Source organism: Falco peregrinus, chromosome 11 (assembly GCF_023634155.1).
Source record: "Falco peregrinus isolate bFalPer1 chromosome 11, bFalPer1.pri, whole genome shotgun sequence".
NCBI classification, from domain to species: domain Eukaryota; kingdom Metazoa; phylum Chordata; class Aves; order Falconiformes; family Falconidae; genus Falco; species Falco peregrinus.
The window spans coordinates 16,685,049-16,697,858 of record NC_073731.1 but is presented as its reverse complement, the minus strand read 5'-3'; the positions used below and the strand labels follow the sequence as shown (position 1 = coordinate 16,697,858).

The 12,810-nt window shown below is 40.8% G+C and overlaps 1 protein-coding gene across 5 annotated transcripts in view; it reads left to right on the top strand.

Annotated features, from left to right (window-relative positions):
- TTC7A (tetratricopeptide repeat domain 7A) overlaps window positions 1-12,810 on the top strand; it is a 172,642-nt gene that overhangs the window by 65,143 nt on the left and 94,689 nt on the right. For all 5 annotated transcript variants that reach the window (XM_055815978.1, XM_055815977.1, XM_055815976.1 and 2 more), the window contains 2 exons: window positions 4,542-4,599; window positions 8,019-8,091. In XM_055815978.1, coding sequence (XP_055671953.1) covers window positions 4,542-4,599; window positions 8,019-8,091 — 131 coding nt within the window. The remainder of the gene's footprint in view (window positions 1-4,541; window positions 4,600-8,018; window positions 8,092-12,810) is intronic.

The window sequence follows — 12,810 nt, the reverse complement described above, 5'->3', positions numbered from 1 at the left end:
TTAGCATCTGATTTATGTTGTGAAACAGTGAAAGATCTGCCTTCTCCTTGTATCTCTAGCCTTTAAGTCAACAGGGCCAGTCACTCAGTTATTTGAGGGAAATCTGAAGAGTATATTTCAATCTTTCAGGTTATATTTTATTAAAACCATTTAGTCTTTTCTTTCAAAAGCATACTTATGATAATCATAAATATGAAACAGCATTTTACTAGAAAACATCAAATTTGCACTAACGAGACCTTTTTTCATTAGTATCATTAAAAGATAGCATATCACAATGAGGAAGCAAGAGTAGAACTTGCTGAAAGCATGATAGCAACTCTTCTATGTAATTCTGCCTTGTACTGTCAATCTTGTTTATCATTGTGTTTGTACCAGTTCATAGCAACATATGCAGGCACACAGTCAAAAGTCTGTATGAATATATGATTTCTATAACTTTCTGCTTGAGCTGACTTTCAGTGAGTCAGCATATTCAATGGTAGCAAAGTGTTTCAGAAGTGTTTGTCCAGTTGCCTTATAAAGCTCACAGTATTATATCAAGATGCCTTCCATTCAAGGTCAGGCTTTCTTATTTAATATATCCTTTTAGCAAATACTTCTCCTGTGTGACAGAGGTACAGAGGAGTTATATTAAAGCCTTTGTGACCTGCAAAAAAGCACTTGCTAAAAAGTGGAGTCAGAAGAGAGAATCCTACTGAATGACAATTCAAAGAACTTGTGGGAACATTTGGTAATTATCAAAGTCCCTTTACAACTATTAGATTCACTCCTCGATGAAATAAGACTTCCTGGAACTTATGCTGGGTAGCAGTATGTGTAGCTTCCTTGTTCTTAATGTCTTAATTATGTGTTTCTTGAAATAAATCTCATTGAAGTAGCTGAAAGATGTGTCCTCAGAGGAAGTCATTGCCACTTTTGCCTCACTCTTAGAAGCACAAATCTCTTGTTCGTACAGAATGTCCATCTGTTGCTATGCTAAATTTTTTGCAGATCTGTTCCCAATGGGTCAAAGTCAACAGCAAACCTTTGTCTTCCTCTTGTAGTTCCAGTTTTGACATAAGCTGTATTGTCAACTTTGCCTCCCTTAGGTCTGAAGAATACTTTGAACACAGGGAAAGGTGAGATGAATTTAACAAAGGCTAAAGAGGAAAGACTGGTTGAGAATGCATTATGAAATACAAGTCTCTTCTAATCTTAACATCACCACCTCACATTTTGTGAAATCTTTGTAGATTTAACAGACCCTCACTCTTTCAGAGATGAGAGTGTGTGCTGTGTCTGTCTTCATTTAGAATTTTGGTGTAAGGCCATGGATCAGGGACTGAATTGGAAACTTTTTCTGTCAGTCCTTGTGGATTTTATAAATAACCTGTATTCTGACAGCACTGATTTAATGTTAAAAAAATAAAAATAAAAAAATAGACATTGCTTATTAGTGAACAAACCCATCATTGTTGCTTCTGGAGAGAACAGTCAACACATACAATCTTTATAATTCTGGGTGCTAAAACTGTGCACCTTGCTGTATTAGGTGTTAAGACACCTAATGTTTTTTTGAAACCCATTGATGTGTGCAAAAGGGTACATGCATATTGGTGTTTTGGTGAAGTCCCTCTCTCCATCATCCCCACTTATGTTGTGATTCACATAATGGAACACTTTTGTACTACACAAACTGAATTCTTTCCCATAAAACTAATGTGCTACATAAATAGGCCTGATTGTGCTGCAGCTGCTAGTGAGTGTTCAGTCTGTGGGACAACACTAAAAGTAAACCCCGTCCCTGTCTTAGTAGTGTTGATGCTGATCCTCAGCATTGTGTTTCACTCCATGCATTCACACTTACTGTGCTGCACCTGGTTACTAACACAGAATGTGACCTCCTCTGTTTTCAAATGTGACTTGAGCTTTGTATTTAGGTACCAAAATGTTGCTGAAGATCCTGTTGACTTTTAGTAAGGCTTCAGCTCTTTTAAAAAAAATTATTTTAAAATAGTGCTTTAGAAAATAAATCTTGGGCTCCTAAGGTGGCATTTGCAGAAGTACTGTGTCTTACAGGGATAGTTGCTGAAGCCTCAGAAAGTTAAACTCCCCTGTGCTCTCTGCCTTACCGTGGTCAGACCACTTTGCAGGTTATTTTAATTTTTGATAAGTCATTACCCTTTGTCCTATCACTACAGGCCCTGGTAAAAAATCCTCTCTCCATCTTTCTTATAAGCCCCCTTTAAGTATTGAAAGGCTGCAATAGAGTCTCCCTGGAGCCTTCTCTTCTCCAGGCTGAACAAACCCTACCCTCTTTACCCATAGGAGAGGTGCTCCATCCCTCTAACCTTTTTCACGGCCCTTCTCTGGACCTGCTCTAAGAGGTCCATGTCTGTCTTGCACTGGGGCCCCCGAGCTGAACACAGTACTCCAGGCAGGGACTCACGAGAGCAGAGTAGAGGGGGGGAAAGTCACCTCCATTGACCTCCTGGCCAAGCTGCTTCTTACGCATCCCTCCCAAAATCACTTTTCATTGCTTGTTTTCTCTTTTATCTCCTTTAGCTGTAAAGGCCCTGTAAATGGCAAGGTTAACTTGCAGCATCAGTCCTCAGTATTGCCAAACACAAATTTCAACGTGTTTATCCAAGTCGGACTCAAATCTAGAGATGGACAACTAGATTTCCAGTGTAGTTGTAGCTGAAGATGCAGTTGATATCGTGGGAGGTGGGACTCACATGCTGTTTTCCAGTAGTGCAGAGGCAAAGCTAACTAGTTGTAATCATTTCCATAACATAGTTTGTGCTCTTTCTGTCTACAAGCTGAACATCAATCAGAAGTCTTACCAGGTGGAACCTAAAAGTTCTCCTAGCATTTGATGTAAATTTTGGGGGGCAAACAGTAAAATTTCCTTCAGTGCTCCTCATTATGTGGCATCTCCGGAATTGCTCTAACTTACATAAGGAATCTTGTAGTTTCCATGAGAAAAAATCTGACATATTTTTTCTGGATGAATGTTCATAGCTCCTTTCCAGTGTCTTCTCAAGAATTTTTATGTTTACATCCATCTTGATTCTTGTAAATTTTTTTAAATTCTCCTCTTCTGTTGTCTTTTTCCAGTATTTGGCAGTGGACCTGAACACTCAATTTAAGGCTATTGAGAGTAAATTATTTCCAGCTACTTCTAATAAATGCTGCATTTTGCATGAAAGTCCACGCCTTCAAATTTATTCTTTAAACTGCAAATTTTTTGTTCAGTTTTTACTACTTAGAGTAGATTTTGTGGCATAAGCAGTTTTTGATCTTTGTGGTGTGGGAAGTTATGAAGATTGCTGTTCCTCCCAAATGAACCGGGTGTTTTGAAGAACTGTCAGAAGATGTAGGAATAAAAAAGGTCTGATCACTATAACTACTTCAGGAAAATAAATTACTTTCAAAGTTTCACTCACCAGCGTGTTGGCAGAGTCCAAAGAAACTAATTACCTTTGTTCGTCTTGTAGAACACAACGCATTCCTCTCAACAGCTTTTAAGAATACTTGAATTTTATCTGGTTTTGTTGCTTATGTATATACTGCTTACTTTCTATTCTGGAGTTTACAGTGACTTGATGTTTGAAGTCAAGTATATTCATAGGTGGTTGTTTGCTGATGGATTAACTACTCCTCACTACTTTGTGAGATCTACCAGTAGATCTCAAATTCAGGATAGACAGAACAAGAAACAACTGCTATGCAAGATCTCAAAACTAAGAACCAGAATAAGATAACCAATGTACTTCTGAAAATTGTCACTAGCTTTCCAGATATTTTGGACCTGAGAAAGCCTTGCTCTTCTAAGCTCTTCCTCTGTTCCCCTTGCTCATGATGATGATGATAAGGTACTCTGGCATAACAAGTACTTGATTCTTCTCCTCCTATATGGTTTTGGTAGGAGTTAATTCACACATTGAGAAGTGAGTGTAGCGGGCAGGATCCTTTAGTCAAGTAATGAGAGGCACCAAGGAGAGCATTAGTGGCTAATGCCACCCCTGAAGTAGACTAAAAGTCTGTCATGGTCTCAGTGGGGTGGTGTGTTGTCAAGGGTTTTGTCGTGGAGTTGTAAATCTGGCTCCTGGTGTTCCCTGCTCAACTTGCAACACCCTCCTACATGAGGACGGTGGTGGAGACGGTCTGTATCTGAGTCAGAATATACTGCTTGTTACTGCTTTTAGCATTTACCCCAATCTGGCAGAGGGCCTCTTATTGTCTTATTATCTAGTTAGCATATGGCCCCTTCTCCTCCCAGACCTCTTCAGTGGCATATGTACATAAAAAATGCTTTGGCATTTCAGACAAGGGAGTTGGAAGAGTCTTTATTTAAAATGAAATTGAGAATTCAGATTTAAATACTGTTTTTCTTCTGTTCAAGAACAAAATGGCATGTTTTCCAGCCTTGAACCACCAGATTTCCACATTTTTGTGCTCCCAGTTTGAAATACTCTGTGCATGTGTAACTATTTATTTATTTAATCTGAAACATTGAATTCAACTCTTAAATGGCATTGTATTTTGTCCTGCAGCTACTCTGAAGGGCACTCAGGATGAATTAAACAAGAAAGCACTTCAGACTTTGGAGAGGTGAGTAGGAATCTTGCAGACACTTGCGTTGTGTATTTCTTTGGATGAATTCAGAATAATTGTTGGGTTTAATGGTTTTTTTTCTTCTTTGTAAAGCATCCTTGCCTGAAAGTTTAAAACCAGTTCAGTAGTTTTCAGCAACAGTCTGTCAAAACCATTTCTGTGATGGCTAAATGCAGTGATATTTGGTTGGATATCCAAGGTAAGAGTACCTGTTCTGCCACTAACCAGAAATAACCTTAGCACCAAATCAGCTGCAGGGAGCTCTACGGTGCCGGGAGATACAGCTTCCTCACATGATGGCAGCAGGTGGATGTGGAAAGCTGGTTTTGTCTCCATTCCTGTGTGAGGCAGGCTTCAACTGTTTCCCTCCTGGTGGGAAAGTACCTTCACCACCAGGGTGTAGGCTGCTGTGAGGTGACCTGGCATCAGCGCGCTTACTGCTTACCGGGGAGGGGGTGATTGCCATCCTAATGAGTGATTAGTGAGCTGTGGTATGAAAAGGGGGCTGTGGAACTAGCCATGCAAAGTGATTACCACTCAGCTGTTCCTCACCCCTGTATTTTGTGGGGAAGTCTGATGCAATAGCTCTGCCCTGAAAGTATCTGTGAATTAAATTCCTCTGTAGCTACAGTTACCTCAAGTGCTTGGGTTAAGAACTGTTTTGTTGTAGTAGAGGTGAGGTGTGAGCGTCCTGACCCTGTTAAGACTAAGTTACGCCAACCAAAATACACAAGGTGGTGTTTGGGCAGGTAATACTGTAAATATAGATGCCTGTAGGCATCTTTGGATGGCAATTAAATGGAAGCTTCTGTGATCTAAATCTTGGCCTGAATTATCTAGTTCTGGGTTTGGTATGGTAATAAACTGTATTAAATAGTTTGTATATTAAAAATAAATTGTAATAAACGCATTACAAAAGTGAAGAAAATTTGAGATCTCTGCTATCTCAAAGTACAGATGTAGTAGGTTGAACATGTTACTGGATCTTAGCTGGTTTTCTGATGCTGAGCAAGGAGTCCGGCATGTTTGTTTTGCAGTGGTTGCAAGAGTGTGTAGTAAGCTGAAACCACGGATGTATTTCTGGATATTTACCCTATGGAGATCTGAAAGATAAATTTTTAAAAAGCAATTTATGTGGTTACTTTTTAGATCAGGAGTATATTTTTAAGTTGCAGTAGTTCCTGGACTGCAATGTAATACTTCCACTACTGCCCAATCTTGATGTAATTACAGTGCTTTTAAACTGCATTTATTTTTATCCTTTGACCTTTCCCACTGGATGTAACTTTTTTTCATGGTATCTTAACTCTAGCTAGGAAGTACACAAGCTTCTAGCCAAACATTAAGTACTCAAACCCCAGCCAACAGGGATGTTGTGATTGTGAGCTGGTTACTAGTGTCTTCCTAAATGCCCGAGGTTTGGTTTCTTTCTTTTTGTTTCACTTCCTTGTTTTTCACCTGTTTTTAAAGTACATGTATGATCTCTCAATCCATGGTTTAGCCTGTAGCCATCTTTGTAAGTGGCCTTTTCAGCTGGAGATTGGATCAAATATTTTTTTAATACTTTTTCAGAATACTGAGCAGTAACGTAACTTTGTTTCTTTCCAAAAGTACCATTAACCTCTTCTCCCATACACCCGTGTGAACTTTCCTGTTATTTACTGTTGGAGAGGCTATTGAAGGTTTCACAGGAGCTGCTTGCCAAAGAGGTGGCTCACCCTGCTCCCAACAGCTTAGGGCAAAGCTAGGTTCCATCTTGTGGAGCCTTCTTGTTGTTGTTTGGGTTTTGGTTAGTTTTAGGCGTTTGTGGGTGTTTTGTGGTTGGTTTTTTTCTTTTTTTTTGTGTGTGTGTGGGAGGTGTTCTGGTTTTGTTGTTGGGGTTGGTTTGGGGTTTTGTTTGGTTTTTTAAAGTGGGGAGACAAATTAATGACTTGTGCAATTAGTACAGACCTTGATGTCTTTGGCATTGCTTCAGAAGCCTTTAGTGCTGCTTTGACTTGCAAAGTTGCAGGACACATTCAGTTCAAATTGAATTAATTCATTCTAGAGACATTAGTTATAAAAAACAAGTCCAACAACTTCCTGCTCACAGGCTAAGATGGCATTTGAGAGGTGGCTGCCATTAAAATGGTGTGTGGTTTGTTTCCTGAAGTAATTCTTTTGATTGTTTGTTTATTATTAGCAAATGAATAGTTTTGGTAGGGTTTTTAACCACCAGCCTTGTGAGCCTGTTGTTTTTCCTTCATGAGGACATTAATTGTACTTGCTTCGGGCAGGGTGATGCAGGTGCAGATCCTGGAATGCAGCCCAAAAAGAGGTGTCAGGAATGTCGATCAGCTACGAGGGACTTTCCTCTTCCCCATCTCTTCCACGTGAAGTGACTTCCCTGTGCCACAGAGCTAGGAGTGAGCTCTGTGGGTCAGCAAGGCAATAATCCACTGGTCCCAGGGCTGGGCTGCCAGTGTGGCATGAGCCAGTGCCCCACATTGCTCCTAGTTAGGTCCTCAAAACACTTACCTGCATGTTGCTTTGGTTAATGGCTTCTCCACGGGCTAGCAAGCTCAGACTGCCGTTTCATGCTCAGTGTAGTCTGAGCGGGATGATTCTGCCCTGGTTGTCCATCCCTGTTTGCTGCACTGCACAAGCCTGTGTGAAGGGCCTCTGTGTCTGGTTCTGTAGACACTACAGCTGTCACTAGCCACAGGATCCCTGCAGTGCACACTGTTGCCTGCTGTGGGCTAGAAGGTAGTATCTAAGAGGTCCAGGCTTGAGAAGTAAGGGCCTTGGTTTTGGCCCAGGCTCAGCTCCTGTCATCAAATCCTCATTATCTTCCCTCTCCACATCAGGAGTCTACTGTCAGCCATTAGACTAGAAGCTGCAGGGCGGAGGATGTTTTGTGTGTTGGAGCACCAGCTCACATCATGGGCTCATGATCTTTAGACCTCTAGATGCTCATAGTCACAACAACTGCAGAAACTATTATTACTTTTTCAGTGCTAACCTAAAACTCTGCTATTGTTTGAGAAGTGGCAATATAGGAACAAGCTGAACGACTATCTCCCTCACCTAAATTACTTAAAATAATGCTTTAATGGGTTTGCCATGCGTTAAGAGCTACTTCCTGCATATCAGTTATCCAAGTTCTAAAACATTAAGTGGTATTTAGTGAAGGAGCATGTAAGTTGGATAACATCCTGGCAGTTGTGTTTCACATACTTGTTCCTGTAAGCCTGGCTTAGCCAGGCCAGGATTGATTTGCTTTTTGTCTAGTTTCGGTGTGCTCCCATTACTGAATTGGTTTTCAGTAGGAGAGGACTGGGTTTTGTTCTGTGCTTGTGTGTGACTCATGGTGAAGTACAAGCTAACAGTCACTTTTTTTTCTTTTTTTTTTTTTTTTTATGTGATCGTCCTTAAAGAGCGCGTGACTTGGCCCCAGAAGATCACCAAATCATCCTCTACCTATCACTGCAGCTGGCTCTTGTCAGACAGGTATGTGCAGTAATTGGCAACTACTGAGCTGTGAGAGGGTGGGAGAAGGACAGTCCAATTGAACAAGACCCAGACTTGCTAAGGATCCCTTCCTTCCTGCATTGTAATCTATAGCAAGCAATCAGAATATGTTTGTGTAAGGCTTTTTTCCGTTATTATTAAATAATTATTCTGTAGTGCATGGAATGACCTTCACTAGGGCATGCATTCAGCTCTAAATCCTGAGCAGTGCTGTTCCCACTTGGAGCAACTTTGTCTGTGTGGGGCGAGTGGGGTGTGTTTCCTGGATATTATGCTGCACCGTGCTGCAGGCCACTCCAAAAGCTCTCTCATTATTGCCCAGTTCTGTATCACACCAGATCGCATGCTGTCTGCGCTGGGGATTGGTTTATTCCATACTTGGGTACGTTCAGCGTTAGGCTTTGACGGGTGCTGGAGTTCTGCAGCGAGTGGGATTAGTTGGCATTTGAATGCTGCTGCAGGTGTTAACTCATAAAAATTAAGCTGATCAGAAAATACACTGCACTGCCTTTCAGAAAAAACATTTGGGTCATGTTTTATTTTTCTGTCCCTTCTGTTTATAATTGGGATGTGTTTTATTTCTCTGTCCCTTCTGTTTAAAAGCCAAAGTCTTTATTGTAGCAGCCCCTATTTTTTAAATGCTTCTCTAACTCGATTTGAAATTTCATCATCATAGTTTCTTCCTTTGGCAGGCTTCCTGCTTGCAGCAGTTTTCTCTCCTTAGTCTACACTACAGAGTCAAACAGTTGGATCTTTCTTACTTTCCTGAGCTAATTAGGGGAGCTGTGTGTTCATTAGGTTAAACTAATTGTTCCAAGAGAGCACACTCTTGATAATGCCACTTTTGTAACCCTTTCATAATGAGAGCAGTGTGTTGTAAGGGAGCCTGCAATAAGAAAGAGTAATTAAAATGGCTTATTTAACTTTCTCATCTGCCTACTGGCTGCTTTATGATGCAGTTTGCTCAGGGTCTTTCATTAAAAAATATCCAGCTACCCTCCTTTCTCTTACAGCTTTTGCCTCTTAGGGAGGTTGTCTGATCTGCTGCCTCTTCTGCTTCTTTCCATGAGTAAAAGCATTACAGCTTTTCAGCTGCTATCCTTAAAAATCAAGATTTTTGTTGTAATTGGTTCTTTGCTGTTTTCACTATTATTGGTCTGCTGTATTTTAACTCATTACCCTTTCTTTTTCTCTAGTTGTAGCCTGCCTTTACAGTGTTGTTTCGTATATCTCATTTCATCATTTCCCCTCCCTCCTGTTCTTTCCATTCAGTCTCCTGTCCTCATGTTCACTCTCTCTTTTGTCTGCCTCACCTGTGTATTTTCATCCTTGATGTTCTGCCAGTTGCCCCTGCTACCATAGGTGTGTGATCTAAGTGTGTTATGCAGTGTCAGCCTGACTCCTGCGATGCTGCTTCTGCTCTTCTCCATCTAGTGAGATATTAATCTTTTAACGTATGCTTGGAGAGAGGGGAGATACCTGAGACATCTTTATTTTTAGACTGCTATAAAATGTCCTACTCTTCTTTTGCCAGTTTACTTACTGATAAACATTTGGTAATGCATTTTTAATATCCTTAATTATTTAAAGTATCTAAGATACTCTCCTTCTAATTAACTGAAAGATAAATGATACCTTTTTTTTGGTAGATTGCATTAACTATTGAACATCACAGTTAGGCTTTCATCAGGTGATGCTACAATACCAACAAATCAGGCCATTCCTGCACAGTAGGTTATAATATAATACCTGAATGTTATTCTCAATAAATAGGTCTTTTTGTTTCCATAGGCAAGGGCAATAAATTAGGTAACCTTACCCAACGCTGAAAAATCTAGGTATCAGCTTGCATAGAGCATTTTCATTGAACAAAGCAAGAGAGGCAGCTGACCAGTAGAGTGCCAAGCAAAGTTGGGGCAATTCATCTTTCTTGGAAGACTCTGTAAAATATTTCCAATAGCACTTGTCTCTGTGAGCACTGGGCAAGGGAAAGGGGAAACGGAAAAGTGTAAGCTTCCTTCTGACATGTGATGAGGATGTGACAAGAAGAGGGGTGGTTATAAAGGGTTTTCACAGAGCTGGCAGTTGAAAACCACTGGCAACCAAAATGAAAGATGATTACGTGCTTTGTGCTTGTGTTTCTGTGTGCGCAGCTCTGTGTTTTGAAGACTGCTGGGGTTGCTGGGAGGACTCCAGTGACTCTTGGAGGGTCTAGGTCAGCCCTGCAGTGTTTTAGGGTAGGTTTTTCAGCAAAATACAAAGGATAATATCCTCTTTTATAAGGAGGGTCTCAATCTGGTTTTCCCCCAAAGCTGAAGTGCCACAAGGCCAAGGTCAGTGTTTGCTGTGGTGGTGATCTCCACCTGCAGTGCCTGGCTGGCAGCTGGCCCAGCCGAGCCGATCCACAGAGGAGACCTGTAACTCCCCACTCCCTGCGGCTGGTTCGGCTGCTTCTCTTGTTTCTGTGGCAACAGCATTTGGATCAGCAAAAACAAGGTAGAATGAATATTTTAAAGCTCACTGATTTTAATGCCTTGCCTTTTTTTTTAGCAGGCCAGTTTCTATGGAAATGACTCTAGAGAGTCAGCACTCTTTTTAATTTTAAGTGCAGGTTCCCTTCTCGTTTTGGGTGGTGGTGTTGTTTTTGACCTTGAATGCCATGTAAATCAGTATCAGAAACATAAAAACAACATATGGGGGTTTCATACCATTTTAATACTTGATTTGATTTGACCTTTCTTTGCATGAAAACAGGAAGGGAAAGACAGCCAGGGGCCAGCAGCTGAGAATTAGAGGTCTCAGTTACCAGTTTCATCTGTGGGCTGCCAACAAACCTGAAGTTTCAAGTGGCAATATCCAAAAAACACCTATCACCTTCCAGAATGTCTGGATGTAAAAATAAGATAGATGTTGGTTAAGACACCAGAGAACGTATTTCAGCTGTTTTCTCCACAGTGTTTACTCTGGTTTCAAGAAGGAGAGACTGCTGTCTTGTCTTTGCCCCAGCAGGGGAGCTTGGTTTTAGTAGGTATTGAAAGGCACGTCTTTCAGCAAGATAAATGCTGAATGTGGGTAGTTCTGGTCTCTGTTTCTCCCAGAGCGGCTAGTGCCGCCTCTGCTGAACAGCAACATGCTGCTTTTCTGTCTAGGTCCTGGCCTAGATTTTTCTGGTGATCAAAACCAGTTTGTAGCAAGAATTAAGTAGTAACTCACAGATACGTCTGCTCCTGCTTTCCTCAAGTTCTGGTGGTCTGTAGCAACTCTGGTTTTGGTTGCCTGTCCATAAAGCGTTCTCCTTTCTATAATCCCTGTGCTATAGGAAGAGATGGAGAGGGTAGTTTTAATGATTAATTAGCTAACTCACAACTGATGTGAAATTACAAGGCCTGAAAATCCTCTTAGAAGATCCTGTTTCATTTACCAATCTAAATATGCAAGTGCATTCTACTGTTGGGAACTATTTTTAATGTTCATACTGGTTTCCTTTTTATACCTACAGTTGTAACATCCCAGCATTGTTTTTAAGGAAACGTATAGCATTATTGAAATCAGTCGTGCTATATATGAGGCAGCCTAAACAATCCATAATGTGGCATTATTTTGGTAGTGCTGTAAGATGCTATTTCTGGCTTGCTGCAGTATCTTCACTTCGTAATCAGTGGGATCTGAATATACCTGTATGCCATGCAGAACGCATGTGGTATATTTTTTAACAGAAAGATGAATCGGAGAAGGGTAGCATCTTCTAATTGCAGGTCCCACTTGGACTTGCAGTCCAGCTGAAATAGGATTATTTAAAAGTGCAGCACTTGTAGGGAATTTAAACTGGCAGCCTACCTCTGATACACCCCTGAAGTTTCAGGGTGCCACCTGGGCTGCCAGCTTCCATCTTTCTCAAATTACATAGTTACTTAAATAAATAAGTTGTGGCATCTGTCAATAGGTTGATCTCTGCTTTTCAAAAGAAGTTTGTGTTGACTGCTGCCAAATATCTTGCTTTTATTGTTCTAGAAATGTAGTTTGTATTTCATTGCATCTGGTCTATTGCAGGTGGTTGTTTTGTGTAATGATTCCCATAAAGGAATAGAGTCTATTCATATTATCAAAGCTGGGGTTTTTTTCTCATCTGTGTTTTGTCCATCTTTCTAATTATGCAGCAGTACTGTGTAGGGTACTAATGGTGTTACAGCACTGAAGAACCTTTTTGGGCTCAAGGTAAACAATCAGGTGTTAGGGAAGCACGATTAACTTTCAGAAACAGCCATTGCCTGTGACTCTGATGGTACTAGAAGGAAGCACTGAAATGAGATGTAACTATTGCAAACCCTATGCTACAGAACAGGGGAGAATTATTTTAGATTATGTCTGTTTCAACAGTATGTCACCACGTGTTCAGCAGGCACAGGTTTGCAGGAGTGACCACGACTGGCTTTTGTGCTGCTCTGTTTTGTGTATGTTACAACACTCCAAGAGCTTCTTTGATACCTGGCCTCTGGTAGGGGTATGAACTTGCAGTTGTGTGATCGTTTGGCATGTGCACGCATAAAGCAAAGTCTCAGTGACTTAGTTTGCACGTTAATATGCAAGTAAGGTCAAGTATCCTTACAGTTTCAAATCCCTCGGTAAAGACGCTAGTTGCAAGTATTATTCTTTGTCTGATTCATAGTAGCAAATTAGGATCACCTTCCCAAATCTTTG